The sequence below is a fragment of the Dermacentor andersoni genome, chromosome 11 (assembly GCF_023375885.2).
Source record: "Dermacentor andersoni chromosome 11, qqDerAnde1_hic_scaffold, whole genome shotgun sequence".
NCBI lineage: Eukaryota > Metazoa > Arthropoda > Arachnida > Ixodida > Ixodidae > Dermacentor > Dermacentor andersoni.
In genome coordinates, this window is record NC_092824.1 from 120680935 (window position 1) to 120700651 (window position 19717).

The 19717-nt window shown below is 43.2% G+C and overlaps 1 protein-coding gene across 4 annotated transcripts in view; it reads right to left on the reverse strand.

The window, feature by feature from the left end:
• LOC126539337 (L-gulonolactone oxidase-like) overlaps positions 1 to 19717 on the reverse strand; it is a 92802-nt gene that overhangs the window by 57348 nt on the left and 15737 nt on the right. For all 4 annotated transcript variants that reach the window (XR_008614301.2, XM_050186145.2, XM_055075500.2 and 1 more), the window contains exons 4-8: positions 12242 to 12339; positions 9625 to 9715; positions 8930 to 9115; positions 5998 to 6105; positions 4671 to 4765 (exon numbers count right to left, since the gene is read on the reverse strand). Coding sequence is in view for 3 of the 4 variants with exons in the window: in XM_050186145.2 (XP_050042102.1) it covers positions 4671 to 4765; positions 5998 to 6105; positions 8930 to 9115; positions 9625 to 9715; positions 12242 to 12339 (578 nt within the window). In the remaining variant the exon portion in view is untranslated. The remainder of the gene's footprint in view (positions 1 to 4670; positions 4766 to 5997; positions 6106 to 8929; positions 9116 to 9624; positions 9716 to 12241; positions 12340 to 19717) is intronic.

A 19717-nucleotide genomic window follows, 5' to 3' on the forward strand; every position in this document is an offset into this window, starting at 1 on the left:
ACAAATGAAACAAAGAAACGATAAATTAATGGAAATTAAAGTGGATGAAAAAACAACTTGGCGCAGGTGGGAACTGAACCCACAACCTTTACACGATTGTAACGCGCACCCATTTTCCATGACTAAAACAAAGTAAAAAAAAATGTCCTAGATTTTAATGCCCACCCGTTTGCCAGGACTCAAAAAACGAAAAGTTCTTTACAGTACTGAGCACCTCATTCTTTCATACAGGAATACACCTTTCTTTCATTTGGAAAAAGAAATATTTACTCCGAAAACACCAAAGTTGCAATAAATAAAAAAGTCGTAGTTTCGCCCAAAAGGCGAAGCATAGATTACGATAGCAAATTAGTAGACAGCTATATGAAAAGTAAGGATAGCAATTTTATCGGCCGTAAAAACTTTTAAACATTAGCTTACTAACTGAATTAACAAGCGTGGTGTCACTCGCGCACAAGCAAGCATGAACACGCCTCACACAATGACTGCGGAAACTTTTTATCAAAACGCTGCAGTGGGGAAGTGCGGCAGCAGGAGCGAGCAAATTGACCTATGTGCGGACTCTCGCTTCAATGCTTACTAAGTGTCTCCAACACAGCGCGGTGGGCCTAGATGCATCTACATCGCAGATCACTTTCAAGTTATACATAGCAGCCGCCGGAGTAGAAAGCTTCTCCTGTTTACGCCAGTCCCGTAAGCAAGTTTCGGGAACTCCGAACATTCGTGATGAGGCCTGATTTCCGTCTGTCTCCGCACATGTGATCACTTTCCTTTTAATTGCGGCATCGTGATGAACTCGGCATGTCTTTGCAGATGGCACTTGCATCGCGATAGAGCAAATGCAGAAAACGGGAAGACCGGTAAGACTGATGGCGCACCAACCTAAGCACGTACTAAAGCACATGGAGAAAGCTACGGCAGCTAGGCTCGAAGCATACAGCCTATTTTTGGACCCGATTTATCAAAAGAAGTGCACTTTAGATTCGAGTAAATATGGTAGTTTTGGATATAACAGATTATGCTGCTCACTTAGTTTGGTCTTCATATTATCAGTGCAACCAATTCCGCTTTCAACGAACCCAGCAACAACAGACTATTGGCTGTGCAACGCCCCACCAGCGGAGTTTTCATGTTGACCACATAAGTGGATCACCACCGCCCACCGCTGTCGGCTTAGTGCAGAGCAAGTGCAGAATGTGACGCTAGGCCTAATCAGCTTTCAAAGCGAAGCCATAGCATGTGATGCTCAAAAACAGCCGCCGACTATTGCAAAATGCAGTTTTGAGAAGGCTTCATTTCTCGTCCCATCAATCCGCACAATAAAGGAAGATATGCTACTATTCGTAGCGTCCAGACTTTGAGGCGCCTGATGCAGTCGAGCTATCTCGCATGAAGTGCAGCGACAGCAAGACACGGGCTACGAGTTGAAGTTTACTTGTACCACAGCTCTCGTTCGTGCTACAGATTTGACAGGCATCGTCACTTTTCATAAAAGATAAAATTAAGACATTGGTTTACACTACCAGCCGCGGGACTGAGAACTGCTTGGGCTAGTCAGGGCATTTTTGCGCAGCGTGGCGCAAAAGTACGTAAATGTATCAAAATGGCACAATTGGCACAGCTGTTGCACCCCTGCTTAAGCCATTCACAGCAGGCTGTTCACAGCCACATAATAAAAAATTTTAGGATATGTCTGCTGGCACACTGTCTCTCTTCTGGCCGCCCCTTGCTACTCAGATGCTTGTAGAGGCTAATGCAAGCACTGCTGCTAGGCTAACATCCCTTGCCAATTTCCACTCTGCATAAAAGCATCAAGTAGCTGCTTTGGAGAGCGGCACAGTGATCACAACTGCTAGGCTTACATAAGACCTTAACCCTTTCAGGGTCAATGATGTAAATATATGGCACTGCGAACAAGTCCAAAATGGTCAATACCATATATTTATGGTGCCAATTGTACATTTAAAAAACGTTCCAATTTCCTAACTTTTTCTTTCCTGGCACGTGCTGCCACTATGTGGGAATACAGGGAATTTTTTCTCATGCCTCCCTCTTTCGGTTATCGTTGCATGGTTTGTTTAAGAGCTAGTCTGCTCTGGCGTGTCTGTATACTACCGCTCGCGCATTGGCGCAAGCGCGGGCGGGCGGCGGTTTGGGTTTTGTTCCGCTGGTGGTTTCGGCTTCTTGCGCTGGCAAAACTGATGGCTATCTCGTTACTAATCGCTCAAAGGGCGACCGCCTGTTTCTCGCCCGTTTAGTGCTCACAGAGGTGCGCATAGGAAGGATGCCGCCGCACATGAGTTTCCTTTCCTTTTCATTTTTTGGAGGCTTGTGAAAACTAATTGTCTCTGGTTGGCAATAAAATGAAGATTAGCGGAAGTTTGTCAAACATTTTCCTTTCTTGACGGGCACACAACCACACAGTTTTCTTGAGTGCGCTCAACTACGCAGTTCGATTACGCTATATTAGTGCAAGAGCAGCAACATTTGAGACTTGTGAAATATTCTCATGTGTGCATTTTCTAAGCCTTATGTGTATAACGATGCATCAAAATTTTAATTCTTATAAGTTTATTTCTTTTTTTAATTGTTATTGGTCATGCATAAACAGTACATATATACATATACAAAATATTTTTTTCTGACTTTGCGGTCACCCTAGAAAAATTACGGCAAATTTTTTTCGAAGTAGGTTCCTCAGAAGAATTGGAATCTGCAATAATGAAAAAATATCGACCCTGGGCGGTCGCATATGGCAAAAAAAATTGACCCTGAAAGGGTTAACTATTTTTTTAAAGACAGGAACCATGTTTCATCAGTTATTGAGGGTTCTTGCTACGAATAGTCCGTCATAGAAAAACTTTAAAATATAAATTAAAAATCAGACACAAATTTGCAGTGCAGCAAACAAATAGTGTATTAAAATGTGAGAAAATTATGGCAGATCAAAAAGAACTGACGGCTTCGTTTGAGATGAACAAAACTAACATTATTTCGATAGCGATGTCCACTGCCAAGAGAGTTAGGATGAGTACAGTGTTGCCTGTTGACGAAAAGAAAGAGGATGATGTTGGCAGTTTCTTCAAAATGTATGCCAAAAATATCAGTGGCTATTTATTGGTAAGTGTAAAAGAAATTTGTTAGCATTGCGTTACACCTCTTTGAAGTCCCTGATCCATCATTTAAATCCCATTCAACACATTCCGGAGTGCTCAGCAGCTGTATGTAATGTATGTATGTATGTATGTATGTATGTATGTATGTATGTATGTATGTATGTATACAAACACACACGGTGATGGCATTTTTCAGTGGGCCAAATGTATTTAGAAGGATGAGAAGCACAATTGCTCAGTTATCTTTGGTTTATTTGTCAACAGTTTCGATCAGTGGACCGACGTTTTATTTATATCTTTACCACGTGGCCGGCTTCCCACACTTGACACACATACACGAGTTGTAAGGCATTGAACTTGGAACTCGAAACAGTGTCTTTCTGGAGACTAACTTTCAAATCCTGCAACTCTTGTTCTAGGTAAGGATTGGATTGGATTCTGGTGTTTCATGTGCCAAAACCACAATTTGATTATGAGGCATGCAGCAGTTGACAACCAGGGTATCTTTAACGTGCCCTCAATGCAACGAGACCACAGGCGTTTTTGCATTTCGCCCCTATTGAAATGCAGCCGCCCCATCAGGATTTGATCTCGCGAACTTGTGCTTGGCAGCACAACACCATAGCCACAAAGACACCACGGTGGGTTCTAGGTAAGGCAGAGCAACAAGGGTGGTCTTATTGCATTCCTTGAATCATACAGAAGCTATTGGTACTCTGTTCAGTGAAATTTGAGGAACTGATATTTTGCAAATATTTGCAAACTTTATTTAAAGGAAGCTCCTATAAAATTAGAACCACAGGAGATAAACAAAAATGGGCTGCATAATCAAAATAAGCACATGACATTACACATATCGTATTTATTTGAATATAAGGTAGGGTTTTTTCCCCCCAGAATCTTTGGCCTCGATGTCACCCTCCGCCATATATGTACGCGAATTTTTCCTTAAGCTGTGGCTTGACAGCAGCGCAAATTTTGCCGTATACTGTGGCTTCACGGCAGCGCAACTTCCGTCTTATAGCGTGGCTTCACGGCAGCGTGCACTGCGATGACGTGGAGCCACACTACAAGGCGACATTTTCTTTTCATGGGTCTTCCAACTGGCACCCTCACCTTATAATTGAGACCGCCTTATAATGGAATAAATACAGTATGTACGTACAAGTTTTCAGCACCATACCTCAAATATTTTTTTTTTCAAGGACTGACGTTTCCCTTAATGCTCACTAATACCTGACCAGCTTAAGAGGAAAAGTGAACTATTAACCTATTGAAATTACCATATCTTTCCAACACATAATCATGCTTTCGGTATGCACTCATGCTAATGTTCTTACACAGAGGAAAACATAATTCTGCCTGATCTTGTAATTATGAAAAACTATAAGCATAGTATGAGGGATTAAGAACTGCAACTGCCTGGAATCTGCATGCAAGTCAATTGTGAAATATAAAAGCAGTTTTTGAGGAAGCAAGAGGGGGAATCATATTACCATTGATCAAAATATTGATAATCAATTCGACTATCACAATACCAGTGCTGTCTCTCACCTCAGGTATAGCAGGAACTCCATGGCATAGTACCCAAAGGCATACTCCACAATCCAGTAATAGACTCTCTCAAGAAAAGATGGCTTTGTTATCTCCTACAAGTTAGATCAAGCTCCTGTTAGCTTCAACAGTACAAGCTAGCACATCATCCTTCTGAAAAGAGGAAGTATCACTACACAAATTACAGATTTTGCAGCAACACATAAGGCGATCCAAATCTATGGCAGCAACAAGAGAAGACGGTCATGCTGATTTATTTATCTTGCAGTGCATTGGGCACAGGCACAAAATGCCTCAGCAACAGTGTAAACCAAATCTCCCATCACGCTTTCTTCTTTCAATTTCCTACGCTCTTCCCAATGCCTTTGTAGTGCACCTTCTCCATTTTCTCTTCCCTGGCAAGTAGCACTAAATGCATGCATCACCGTGCGAACAAGGAAGCAAATCAAAATGACAAACATACTAGAAGAAAAGTTGGTCGCCGATTCATCAGACGAAGGCGGCATAATGAAATGTGGTAGTCCTTAACCAAAATGATATGTCACTACAATACGTTCTGTAGCCATTATTTGCAGACATTTCTTCATTGCTTCTGACATTTCTGTGGTTAAACATTCACAGCGCTGCTGGCGTGGCTAAAGGGCACTGCAATTTAATTTTAACCAAATGGAGCTCCTAAACATGCAGTTAAAGGGCCCCTAACCAGGTCTGGACATTGTAAACAGACAAGCGTAGTGTTTAGATCGCATGCAGACAATCATGTCTGCAAGGCATTACACTAATGCACATGGCAAAAATTGGTGAAAACTCAAATGGCAGCCCAGACACGTTATTTTCTAGGTCCCAGCACACACAGAATTATTCTCAAGTGGCTTCAATAAGTCATCCAATGTACAACACACAAAACCATCAGTGTAAGTGTGGTGTACCACAAAAATTTTTAAAAATTGTGGTTGGGGCGAGGGAAGAAGGGGCCGTGTGTTAAACATGGCACAGTCCCTTCGATTCATTATGGAAGAAGGTGGGGAACGAATGTCACTTGTGGACACTAGTCATGACAATGAGGGAGACTGTTTAAGTTTGGTTGCTGAGCCAGGAAGTCACACAGCTAACTTATACTCAGCAGAATAATCACTGGGGTGGCTGTGTTTGCCACCCTTTGCAACATAAACTTAGTGACACAATAGAAAATCTGTGAAAAAGTCTTCAGCATAAATAATGACAGCAATAATGTTTTACTAATACAAAATTTTAATGAAAGCGAGCTATCGAGCCCTGCTTGTACAAGAAAAATGAAAGTTAAAGTAAGGCCAAAACGAGTGCTTACTTCATTTGTTCTTGTCAGATGAAAGCAAACTGCAGTGTCTGAATGTGGGTACCACAAACAGCGAAAATGGTCTGAACTTTGCAGATGCACATCCAAATTCTCTAGGACCTAGAAAATACAATGCGTGAAGAGCTTCAGCACTCCGTGCCTTGTGCTACTACTCAGTGTGCTTAATGTGATATGCATAACTTGCATAGAAATATAGCAATATGACTGCAAAAGAAACCTTCGTGTAATTCAACTTTCACAGGAAAAGTAAAACCATTTGACTGACCTGAAACTGAAAATATAAAATTGGTAAAGAAAATACAGTAAAAGCTCGTTCATTCAAATCTCACAAGACTGGGAAAGATTTCTGAATTATCGGAATGCTGAATTAACGAATGAACAGGAAAAACAACATTAAAATCAAGTTGGAGAAGCATATTTTCATTTACTGAAGTATTCTGCGATAGTTGTCTGCTTTATCGCGCAGATTCCGGCTGACGTCACGATTTTTCTTCACTCTTCCATGTGGCCAACTGCCCACAAAGTGTCGGAAGTGCTCAGGCAAACGTCCTCCAATATCAAAAGTGCCTCCGTGACTTTTCATGAGGTGCAATGAGGTTGCGGCTGCACCTCCTCGCATGACTCTTCGTCTGAATCGTGGTCATCATTTCTTCATCGGTTAGGAGACCAGCCGTGGCGACACAATCATAAATCGCGATGTAGTCCTGAAGGGTCATATCTGTGGGAAGGACAGCATCGAAGGTCGGGCAGTCATCAATGGTGGACTCGGCTGACACCTCGTTGGCTACTGCCGCATGCTTGGGCCTCACAAAACCGCTGTGCCGAAAACAATTGGCGATGACTTGCAGAGGTGTACTTTTCCACAGATGTGCACTGCGCCGAGTAAGTCCACTTCACATAGCTTTCCAACTTCTGAGCATAAGATCATTCGCTGTAGCAGGTGCTTTCGGTACTTCGACTTTACGTAGTGTATGATACCCTGGTCCATCGGCTGAAGGGCACATGTAGTGTTGGGCGGCAAAAAAAACTACCTTGACGCTCTTCAGTTCGACTATACAGTTATGCACACTGCAGTTGTCAACAACCATAATTATCTTGCGGTCCTTAGACATGAAATGCCGGTCTAGCTGCTGCAGCCAGCCTCGAAAAATGTCCGAGGTCATCCAAGCCTTCCTGTTCGCTTTGTACTCGACAGGAAGGCTTTTGATGTTTTAATTAAAACAATATGGCTTATGCGCCTTCCCGATGACGAGTGGCAAGCGCTCTGTGCCAGTCATATTGGCGGCAAGAAGCACAGTTATCCTTTGCTTGCACTTCTTGCCACCAATGCACGGGTCGCCTTTGAAAGTCACCGTCTTGAAAGTCACAAGCAGTTTCGTCTGTGTTGAACACGTCACTTGGTTCATATGTGGCGATGTGCTCAAGCAGCTTCACATTTTTCCGCTGGGTGGTCATGCTTTCGTAAAAGCTGGCCTTTTCGCCACACATGCTTCTGAAGACGAGTTTGTCTCTCTCCCGAAACCTCGCGAACCAGCATTCTGAAGCTCTGAACGAGTCAATGTTCATCATTGCAGCGTACTTCTCACCTTGTGCCATGATGAGAGGTCCGCTCAAAGGCAGATGCGCGTTGCGACAGTCCGCAACCCACTGGAGCAAAGCTTCTTCGAGCTGGGGATGAGCTGCGGTTCACAACCGTTTTCTTGATGCATGAAACTTTTCGCTTTCGAAGGCTTGAAGAATCTGTTGTTAATTTTTCACGTACGTTCCCAACATACTCTGCTTCACGTTGTACTTGGTCATAACGTGCTGTCGCGATTCGCCGTTCTTCAAAGCCAGCAAAATTTCCACCTTAGCCAAGTTCTTGGCTTCGTACTTCTGCCGCTTTCCTGGTGTTGCCATCACTATAGCGCACGATGGCGGTGGCATGCAAAACACGGTCACTACGAAAAAAGAAAACTCCACAAGAAGAGATGATGCCGATTCGACAACACAAGGGAAAATGACGTTGAAGGCACAATAGAGCAAAGAAAGAAGGCACCGACATTCGGTGACGCTGCGATCGTCCCCACTAATTGACGACGATGGCAATGCCTCTCAGGTTTCAGTTTCACTCCATTGGTGCCAGCGCTGCTTTACCACACTTTCGTGTAGCGGCAGCCATCGGCATTTGTCCAAATTAAGCGGTGCGGGGCCGAATTCTGACGAATTAACAAAGGTTTGATCCCATAGACTAACATGCACTTTGGCCGGGACCAATAGAGCCATCTGAATTTCCTAATTAACAAGTGTCTAATTAACTGGCTTTTACTGTAACAAAACCATACCATTCCACTGCACACATCTTTGCATAAAAAGCCAACAAATAACATCAAAAGAGGAAGGAGACAACAAAGTTATAGTCCCACAATTCCTGCTGCTAAGAAGCAATGAAAATTTTCTTAGGCTATGCAAAGCAACTAGTGACCTGTGCACCAAAATTCTGTGACATTGTCTATGCAGCATCTTCTATGGACCCTACATCTTGGAGCTGCATATTTACATTTTGTTACATCCTAGCTGCAGAAACACAAGCTCGCAGCTCCACCAATACTGCACGGCCTCCAAATAAAAGTAGCTCAAATTAGAAGGTTCACGCCTTACAGCCTTCAGGTTGAGTGTTCCAGGAGACTCCCACATTTGCACGAAAGAACAGACTGATGGGCTAGTTGGTGTTGTTTTTTGTTATGTAAAGCACCGCATCTATGCCTTCTTGGTAGTCTTGCATGTCCCATTTGCACTCCACATCACGTTTGCAGACTGTGTAGACAACTTTAGCTGCCTGGATTTACAAAGAATGTCAATAACTGCAAACAAGCGCTCATAAATTTTATACAAAGACAGCAAGTGCTACTACAACTCCAATAATGATAAAAAACTCACAAACCTGCTGCAGTTCACATGAGTAGCGCACCTCTCGCAGTCTGAAAGCTGGCTCACACTGGACTGTAGCTGTAATAACAATGCCAATGGAACCCAGGCCGCAACAGGCAGCACAAAAGACTTCCTTGTTCTCCGTCTCCGAGCAGCAGAGCCTCTGGCCAGTGCTTGTGATGAGCTCAAGTTCCAAGACCTTTAGATTCAAGAACAGCATTTTATTACTGTAGAAAACATGCCATTTTCTTCAGACTTAATCTGAAAGACATGAATACTACACCACTAAAAAACTTTACAGAAAATTTTGGTTTGCAATTTCAATTTCTGCATTTACAGGAAGGCTACAGGAATTTGTGGGAATCCTGTACTGTATTGGTTATTTAAGGTGGCCGAATGAAAAGAAAAGCCAAAACAAAAGATAAAGTGGATAGAAGCACTCAGTTGCAAGTGATTACTTTCACAGAATTTCACTTGTCAACAGACAGCTGAAAGCAGGCATTTGTGTTTGCCTTCTTTTATGAATGCTTTATTTATTTTATGGTGTAGTGTGGTACCAAAATTATGAACTTTCAATGTCATGATAACAGTATGCATGAACACAAGAACATGATCTTTCAATTCCATGTGCATAGCAATGATCATAAAGTTTGCTCAAGAGGTATGCGACATAGTTAGATGTAGTCAGTACAGAGAATTTGCTTGTACCTGTGTTGAAAATATACCATACTTGAGCCCAGAACCATGAACACCAGTGGCAATGGCTCCACCAAGAGTTATGTCGGAAACAGCACCAAGGCTGGAAAGAGTTGCACATGCTACCGTCACAAGATGCCAAGAACGTCATCAATCATAACAGGAACTAGCTGGGGCCAAGCTGCACATCAACTATGCTGCGTGCCTCATCATATGAAGAGCCATTCAAACATTTCACAGCAGCCAACAAGATCAAGCTTTTGAGTGTAGCAATAATTGTCATGAACATCATAAACTATCAGATGCCACTCAAGAAAGAAACAGTTGTACATTCAGGGGAACTAGGAAAGATACAAAAAAGCAAAAGCTATTGACGGTACTTGCACTGAAGATACTCCAGAAATGTCTGCAGTTAATGCCAATAACTCCATCAACCCAGTGGTTACTCTAATGGCGAGTTCCTGCAGCTATATAGTGAAACTAAGATAAACAGTATTTACTGCAACAGGTCTCTTGGGCTTGGCTGCGCTATGTGGAGATACCTTATGAAAAAAAAAAAAAAGATAGCGATAATCAGGACCAGTGCTTAGACATAGTGAAGATACACTACGAGCACTTGAAAAAATAAAACAATGTTACAGTGTGTCAGCATGTCAGCATTCATTTAAGCTTGCCAAGCAGTAAGGCAAACAAAATGAGAAATACATACAAAAGGCGCTGATGGTGATGTGCAATTGTGGCACAAAGTTTCAACATCTCAGAGTTCTGCAGCACGGAAGCAAATAAAAGACAGAAGAGTAGTTTCAAATGTGGAAACACAGCAAGCCACACCCAAGTGGGAGGAAGGCATTTGTCAGTGATCCAGGCATAGTTCGAGAGGCGGTGTGAGTGCGTGGAAGTCAGGTCTGAGCTTTGAGCCTTCGCCAGTTCACAGCCACTGTCTGGAGGTGCATTCACTGCATTGTCCTGGCTAGAGAAAGACAGTTGCTGAGCCACGTCAAGGGTGGAGTGCAGTGCACTGGCAGCAAAGGTGAAGTCGTAGAACTTCACCTTCCCACTACAGGACCTCTATTGAGGCCAAGATGACCCTCTGCTGTTCTCCACATCACAATCTGTTCCTGGCACCTTGAAAACCTAGTGTACACCTGGGTGTCGCCAAGATTCATCTCCTATCGTAGCAAGTCTCACCACTTAAGACACCACAACTGTTCCGAGCACCTGCACCATTGCTTGCCAACCACTACTGATGCTACGGCATCGCATTATAGGCTACTCTATCTAATATGGCTTATTTTTGGGGTCTAGTCCATCTTATGACCTCAGTAAACATACTTGAAGTGATTTTTTGTCTTGTTCATTTTTGCGCTAAAGCAAAATATAGTTCCCTGACATGACTGTACTCTTTTCCATTTGTTAACAGAATGCCTTGCATGTTTCCTGCAGACAATTTCCTCAATCCATGTGCAGATATTTTACATCAGTAGCGACATTCTCCTTAAAGAAGAACATTTTATCCTCTATGTTTCCAGAATTAGTCTGGAAATATATTCTGCGCAATATTCTGGTTTTGTCATTTCATCACAGTGGCCTCAGGTAATTTAAAGGGATACTAAAGGCAAATACTAAGTTGATGTGATCTATTAACATACAATTTCAGAAACCTTGCAACACTTGTTTTGTGCCAAGAAAAGACTTTGTTTACAGGAAAATTGCACCTGAAGGATCTGAATACCTTTTTTGAAATTCAAATCTCCCACCACCCAACCAGGGAGTGGTGACGTTACATACGCCATCATCGCCCTTTGCTGCCATCATGCTGCCGTCGGTGAGTAAAATGGCGCCTGACAGATGCCGGTACGGTTTTTTGCACAAAACACAAACACGCTGCCATGGAGAAACGTAGTCAAGACAGAGTGGTGGATTCGCCGCTGCAGCAGCTTTTTGGTCAAGTGGCGTGGGCCATTTGGGCATCCCGCGACATCATATGGAAGTTGAATTCTCTGCTACTTGCAGTTTGTGCGGGTTTCGCAAGCCAAAAAAACCAGCACAGCACTATGCGATAACGGAACTACTGAAATGCGAAAGCATGGGCGGAGCAGAGTCGAGCAAAAACGAAACCTTTCGAATGCCTGCGCGATTGTCAAGAGTAATCTCAATGAGTAAAAATGAAATGGAAATGGACAAGTAACGTTTTATTTCATCTTAAAATGCAATACAAGGATGTTTTTGTAATGAGCGGTTGAGTACTAGTGACAGAATTTAACTGAGGAGTTCTTTCATCATTGGGTAAGTACTTGAATGTCCCGGGGGAGTCTCTAATGATGTGCTGCATTCACCTCAATTTCTCGATTATTAACGCTCTGTTCGCAATGACATTGATGCCTTAGACTCTCGAGAACTAATCTGTCACTTTAGCTGGACTTAATCTTTGCCTTTAGTGTCCCTTTATCATTGTATACTCACATCATAAATTATGTATTTTCATACATATCATTCTTCTTCAGGGTTTGTATATATTTATGTGCTGTGTCTTGTATTTATTTATGTGCACCATGCTAAATATGTAGTCCTTGTTAGCAGTAACTTCTACCAACACTGAGCTAATCAAATGTGAGATGAGCCTTAATACCTCATGAGAGCAAGGCCATTCCAAGCAAGCTCCTCTTCATTAAGCTTTTTCAATGTGATGCCAGCTTCAGCTTTCACAGTTGCACGTGCCTTATCCACCTAAAAGGGCACAGTTGTAGCAGTCAGTAAGAACAACAACAGAAATAACACCTTTTTTCATATAAAACATACACCCATCAGCATTTATCAAAGTTAAGTGGCAACACAAAACAGCAAATGTAAACAAGAATGGCAGACACAAAACCAGCTGGACAGTTGCATTTGATTTTGTGCAGCAGCTGCAACAAGGCAAACACAGAAAATGGTCATGTCCCGTACCTAGTGCTGTTCCTTTCTTACTTCAAACTCTACTGTTGCGAGAATGGTAGAAGAATAGCTTGCACACTTGTTTCTTGACCACATGAAAGGTACAAAGTCTGTCAATGGAATAACATTAGTAGTGAGGCTGTAAAAATAGTGCATGTGCACATTTACCTAGGCCAATAAGTGACAGGTGTCATTATTATCAATGAAAAGCATTCTTTGCCTACTTCAGCTGTTTTGAGCATTGTCTGTCTGTCTTGTGTGTCCGTCCGTCGATCGATTAATTAATCAATCAATCAATCAAGCTAGCTAGCTCACCTTTTACGCTGACACAGTGGCCTGAGTTGTCCATCTGCTTGTACCACTAGAAATGTGCTCCTGGTCATGTTGCCGCAGTGATCGTTCCATTATCATTACAGTTTCGTGATATCTTACTCTCGTCATGCTGTCATCATCAAGCCTTCTATCCCAACCCAGTGGCTCAAGTTGTCTAACAGCTTAGGCCACAAAATATCTCAGTCTAGATGGCGTCATAGTTATTGCATCACTGTCCTTCCAGCTTTGTAACCTGACACTCATTATGTCATCACTGTCACATAAACGTTGTCATACAGTCATGGTTGCATTGTCACAGAGCCATAGTGATGCCGTCATGGTCATTCAACGGTCGTCTTTCCAGCTTTCTGGTCTGACTCTAGTCATGCTGTGGTCGTCATGCTTTCTACTCCAACCTAGTGGTCCAAGTTTTGTGATAATTTGGGCCACTAAGTATGTGTTCGGGGTTATGATGCCTTCGTGGTCGTTACATTGTCATCATTCCAGCTTTGTCATTCGATTATCGTCATGATGTTGTCAACACGCATGGTCGACACGCAGTTGTTGTCATGCTGTTGTCCTTACATTACCATTTTATAATTGTCATCACTTCAGTAACATCACCCATCGTCATACCGCCTTTATCTTTCCATAGACGTCAGTCTTTCATCATTGTTGTAATGTAACATATTGTCGTTATTCAATTGTTATTCCCGCCATCGTCATCTCAAGGGTCTCACGATAGTCATTGTAGCACTATTGTCATCATGCACTCACCGTCCCTTTGTCCTCATGCCGTTGTTTTCATGCCATTGTCGTCACAATCCTTTCACCATTGTCATCCCATCAGTATTATGATCCCATTGTCATCATGCTGTCGTCTTACCACTTTCGTCAATCCATCAATATCATTTCTTCTTTGTTATTGTATGATACTCATGCAGTCTTCTTTCAATCGTGATAAAGCCGCCATTGTCAAGCCATCGTCGTCATTGCATTGCTGTCATACAGATGCTATCACGCATAATTAGTCACACCGTCGTCATTCCCACTTCTTCATCTGGTTGTTTCCCTACCATTGTGGTCATGCCATCATCCTCACTCCAGCTTCATCATTTGGCTCTCATCATGCCATCGTCATCACGGAATCATCATACAGGTTTTCGATGTCATTCCTACTTCGTCATTTTATGGTAATCCTGCCGTCATCATTAAATTAAATTTATGCCATCGTCGCCATTGCGTCATTGTCACATACATATTATCATGCATTCTATGTCATATGTAGTCGTCACACAGTCTAGGTCATGCCATTGTAGTCATTCAGACTCCTTCATCCAGTTGTCATCTTATCACCATCATCATACAGTCGTTGTCATACAGTCACCAGCCTTTGTCGTTCAATGAATATTGTTACACGAAAGCACAGCAGGGAAACTATTTATAGGGTGTATTTACAAGAGCAGCAAGAACTGGCCAACATGGAAGCCAGCCAACATCGAGCAAGGCAGGTCATCGTCATCAGATCAGCAGTCGTTACTTTTGGGTTCATCCCACTAAATCAAAGGGTCGACATCATTGTCTTCTAGTAGCACGTAGCAATATCATTTCTTCTTTGTGATTTCGTCACTATGTCGGACTCATACAGTCATCATCATGCCTCCAAGCTGATGGGTGACCTCGGCAAGCGAGTGCCATAGCAAAGTGAGACAGTATAGGAGTATGTGACATAAAGCTGAAGCAATGAGACTAAGAATTACCACTACATGTTGTAAATAAACATTACTTCAGGAATATGGTCTGTCGCTACACTGTTCTGATTGCTATTCGCATTACTGTCGACAGTCATCGTGAGACGAGCTCTGCCATAATTTTGTTTGTTTGCATAAAAACAATCGCAAGGACAAGGAGGAGGAAGTGCAGCAGCCACCAGAAAATTGAATTGAATGTGTGATGTTTACTGGCGCAAAGGCCAGGTATGGCCAAAGAGCACCATGCCAGTGTTAATGGGCTTGCAGTTGAGGTATGATTTCTATGTGGTTGATGTGACGTGGCTGTAAAGAGACCTTAAAAATAGTTGCTCTAAAGGGCGTAAAATCTATGTATAATAAGGTTATGGCGATGTAAAATGGCAAGAACTATGACCATTAAGATGCATTGCGAGATAATGATGTGTTGTACAAAATATGTCTGATACCAAAATTTGCTAGAGCCCTGCTGCCTCATTAGAGCCCCTGAAACACAAGGGCCTGGAGGCATGTGCTATAAAAAACATTGTCACAGCAGCATCTTCTCAGAAGAGGATGCGCTATGAATTTAATAGGATTATAACATGTAGGACAACATCATTCAACAAATCTAGGACTGCCTTGGTGTTAAAAAGTGGTTCCTTACCAAGAAACATAGCCAGGTGAAGAGGGATGTAATAACGGTACGCAAGAGGAAAATGTTTCTTTCTCTCAGCTTCGGTTTCCCAACACTCCAGGAGCACGTGGAGGACGGTCAGCATCTCACCAGATCTACCACAGGTTGGAGGTTCATTTCCAGTAAGTAGAAAATTATGGGTCCCAAACGTGTGTCCTATTCCGAGATGACAGAACAGGACATCTGTTCGCCGTGATTTTGTTGTGGAGAGCCAAAAACGTGACTGTGGCTTTATCACATGCAGTTTGTTATCTATTCCTGCATCCGCCACAAGAAAAGGCTTGTGCCCCTGGTGCATAGGCGGATAAAAACAAGATAGTGAGCGAAGAACAGGAGAAACAATAGGACAATATATACATATCTTGCACGTGATGTCACATATGCCGGCTTGTTTGTGCGGCAGCCATGTGTATTAGCCACTGTGGCAACTGTGGCAGCAATGAAGTGGCAGTGGTGAAGTGTCGCGAGCTTGCCAGCCGTTCACTCAGAATTCCATCAACTTTGTGTAAGCAGCGTTTTCATGCCGAGTACTACTCACAACAAACGTTACTAGATAACAGCAGCTGGGAAACTCTGCAGACTCACCACTGCAGCAAGGTGGCCGCTGGCTGTCACCTAAACAGTGGCGGCGCTGCAATCTAGATGCACCCTGTTCAGGTGACTTTTGCTCCGCATGTCCTCTGCTTCATTGCCTGCTGCCAGTATTCAACTCATGTTAATTGCCACAGCCTTTTCAGAACAAACACAATTTTCCAAAATTGACTAATGTCGCATTTTTCAATAAGAATGTGTCACCCTACTTCAAGACTCTCGCTCACAGAGGGCACATCTGAACTGTACTGTATTGGGCAGGAGAAGACTCACCAGGCTGTCCGGGGCTATGTTTACAAAGTGCTGGCCTATCGCAGTGCAGTTTAGGTACGGTGTTTAAGGCTACCTAAAGAATAAACGTTCATACAAACTTTTTGCAGAGTTTCTTTTTATTATTGCTCACATGCCTGCTTTTGCGATGAATAAATAAATTGTGCCTAGCAAGCATTACAAACGACGCAACTGGTTGAGTGCTAATATGATGCCCCAACATAAATGTTTCACCAAGTGTAGTTTTTAAAATGTCCCAGCCAGCACATTACTGTACTTTTGTCGTTTTGCGTTAGCTTTAAATGTTCTGTTCATACAAAAAAGCCCTATAAACTTTGAGAAGTGCAGAATGAGTGAGCAATACTCAAGAAGACAGAAAAATAAGAAGGTACACGTAATTGTACTCGAATGAAACACGACAGTTTTAGCTGGCATAATGTTCAGCATGTGAAGTGTCATTCCAGGAAAGTTTCTGACACTGCGACAAGCCTGGCCAGGTAATGCTCAATAATAAAGAAATAATAAGTGATAATAATAAAGATACCTTTCACAAGCAACAATATCCACTCGCACTTGCTTATCTCTGTTTGATAATGAGTGCAGAACCTCACAAGGTCTGTTCAGATTGCCGATTGTTAATGGGCTGAACGCATTTTGGTAACATCAAGCCGTGTCTCTTTTTTTTATACATTTTTGCGACCAGTGTCTTTATGTGCAGCAGAAAGAGCTTGTCTGAAGGTGCACATTAACTATGTTGCATCCTCTGGTGTGTGGATGGTCCCATGTGACCTGGTCGCAAGTCAACGCGAATATCACCCACAGATGGGCAACAGGTTTGGGTCACCTTTTCGAGAGAGTTTTCGAACTGACCTCATCTAGTAATGTTGCTCATAGCTGATGAGATTACCACATTCCCGCTACAAGGAAAACTGCGGCACCGAGACAACATTGATCCGTACACACTGACCCCAGGAGCAGATGCGATCGACTGCCAATGTCAGTGTCTTCCCAGAGAACTCATGGCGACATTGTTAGCTATTTTTCGTTCTCAGTTAGCTCCGTTACCCTCAAACAAATGAAAGCCTACAAGTCACTGGAATCGCATACCTATTTTACGACTAGGTGGTTGACAAGTGTCTCACAGAAAGGATGCCAAGAAGATAAAGCGCTACTATTTGGAAAAGTATGCTGAAGTTTTACTGCAACAGCAACTGTATGGACATTCCAGGCACATTTTTGCCATCGCCATGACATTTCGTATAAAGTCCAAGGGCGATAATACTATCGCCGCACGTCGTATGCTGCATGTGCGAGTAAAAGCACGCGAGGGATGCCGATCGTGGCTCAATCTGGCATGCGTGAAGGAAGAAAGCGGAGAGCGAACGCGCCGCCTTCCCCCACGCAGAAGGCCACAATATTTGGACCACCTGGGGTTCTTTAACGTGCACCTAAACCTAAATCCAAGTACACGGGTGATTTTGTGTTTCACCTCCATCAAAATGAGCGAACATGTTAGATAAATGTTTCCATGTCCACTGAAAGTAGTCACTGTCAGCAAGCATCACACCTGTGAGCATCGTCTGCCTGAGCCTATGCACTTCGATGGCACCTTGCCTGCACCATGCCACAATTGAGGACTGTGGTGCCTCTGCACCAGAAAATCGAGGGCTGTGGTGGAGTGCACCAAGAGCTGGTGCACATGGTTCCGTAAACCACAAATGGATCAGATAGACCATTTATAAAGGGGGAGGGTGCATAATGAGTGAAGAGAGAGAATAAAAGGGGGTGAATACATACATATAAAAAAGAAATTCTACACACCAGAGAACACCAAACAGCAAGACATGCAACTGCATCACATACTCAACATGGCACTCAACGTACGGCAGATGGTCAGTGACAAACAAGCCAACAGAAAAGTCTTGCTAGTAGTGCATGCTCAGGCGTAAACAAGAGGACAAAGGCACCCGATATGAAGACAGCATTTAAAAGACAAAGCACAACTTATCCACTTGTATGGTGCTGATAACCCAATGGCCATATAATATTTGTTGCCTATCTTCTAGGTGGGTGTTTGCCATACCATGCACAAACAATATGGCAACATGGGAACTTAACTGCTTTCAGCCTTTTCACTACCAAACTTTCAGACACCATATGACCTCAAGACTTCCTTACAAAATAGAGCAAAGAAGGATGTGTACTATTATTTACAAGTCATGAGTGGCCACTGAGATAACTCATTATTCCTATTTTGTTGTATATGCCTAACCCAGATGACAGGAATTTATATATTCTGTGGCAAGAAGTATTAGAGACAATCCCTCCAGCAAGTTATATATCAAAAGCATTCCTTAAAGGCTTGACAGAACGTATTCAACATCTGTTCTTAAACAGCATGGTGATCATAATCACCACATTTTATTAGTTGTGCTTCATTCTATAAGTATCGTACTCTTATCCTCAGTTTTCTTTTCTATGCCTCAGAATGCATAACAAACACCATGAACTGATTAGTGTGGGTGAAAACTTTTCAGAAAGCTTGAGATGAATACAGTGCAACAAGCAACGAAATGGATAAAAAGAGATGTTGAAAGAGAGATGTCAAATTCCACTACATTAGAATTCCATTAATTTGACTCTGGTTAATGAGATTTTTTTGGTTAATTCTATCTCAACCCAAGATCCTGGCTGGTGCCATCTTATTTCTATGGGCCCAAACTTGTTATTTTGATCCTAAAATTGGCCTTCGCTGGATAATTCAAACTTGACCAGTCAGCATGCATGCTCCTGACCCCTATATTGTGACCCCACTAGTGATTCCTTTACTGTCTGTCTCGGTAGAGCTCAGGCAATAGTGAATGTGTTCGACACACATCATTTCCTGTCCAAAATTCATATTTTCGGCCTGCCATGAGATTTTCAAGCAATATCTGTGGCTCACCATTGTCGGACTACGGTATTTACCTGACTCGGCCAAAAACCGCATTTGCGGCATTCATATGCTTTGCCGCATAACATGACTGTATTGCGTTGAAGCTGAATTCAGGAAATCGGTCGTGTTACGTTTCGCCTACGACGCGCGGTGTAGCCGGCGCGGATGCAACGGACGCCGGGGCTTCGTTCAAAGCGGCGGACATTTTGGCCCGTTCGGAGCTCCCGCAAAGCCTCCCCGCCAAGCGCGTCCAGGCGTGTTTCAGTGCCACGTGTCTTCGTGTGTGCGTGTGTGTGTGTGTGTGTGCCCACGCTTGTCAAAGCGCAGCAGCCGGGGAGAGGAGCTCCCCAAGTGTGAAGCGAGGAGGTCTGACCGGCGCCGGGTTGGCGGATGCGTCACTACACTCGTCTCAACATGTCTCTCAGCGTGTCCGTGCCCGCCGTCACGTGGCCTCGTCACGAGGCCTTCCTTCTTGCCCTCAACTGCGAAAGTATAAGAGCAGCTGCCCGCGGACGCCAAGAGAGAGGCTCCGATTTCTTCTGTTGAGTTACGTGCTCTCCCGTCTCTCCACTTCGGTCGACCTGACCGCCCACTCTTTTGCGATGCTAGAATAAACAAGTTGTTCTGTTACCAGTCGAC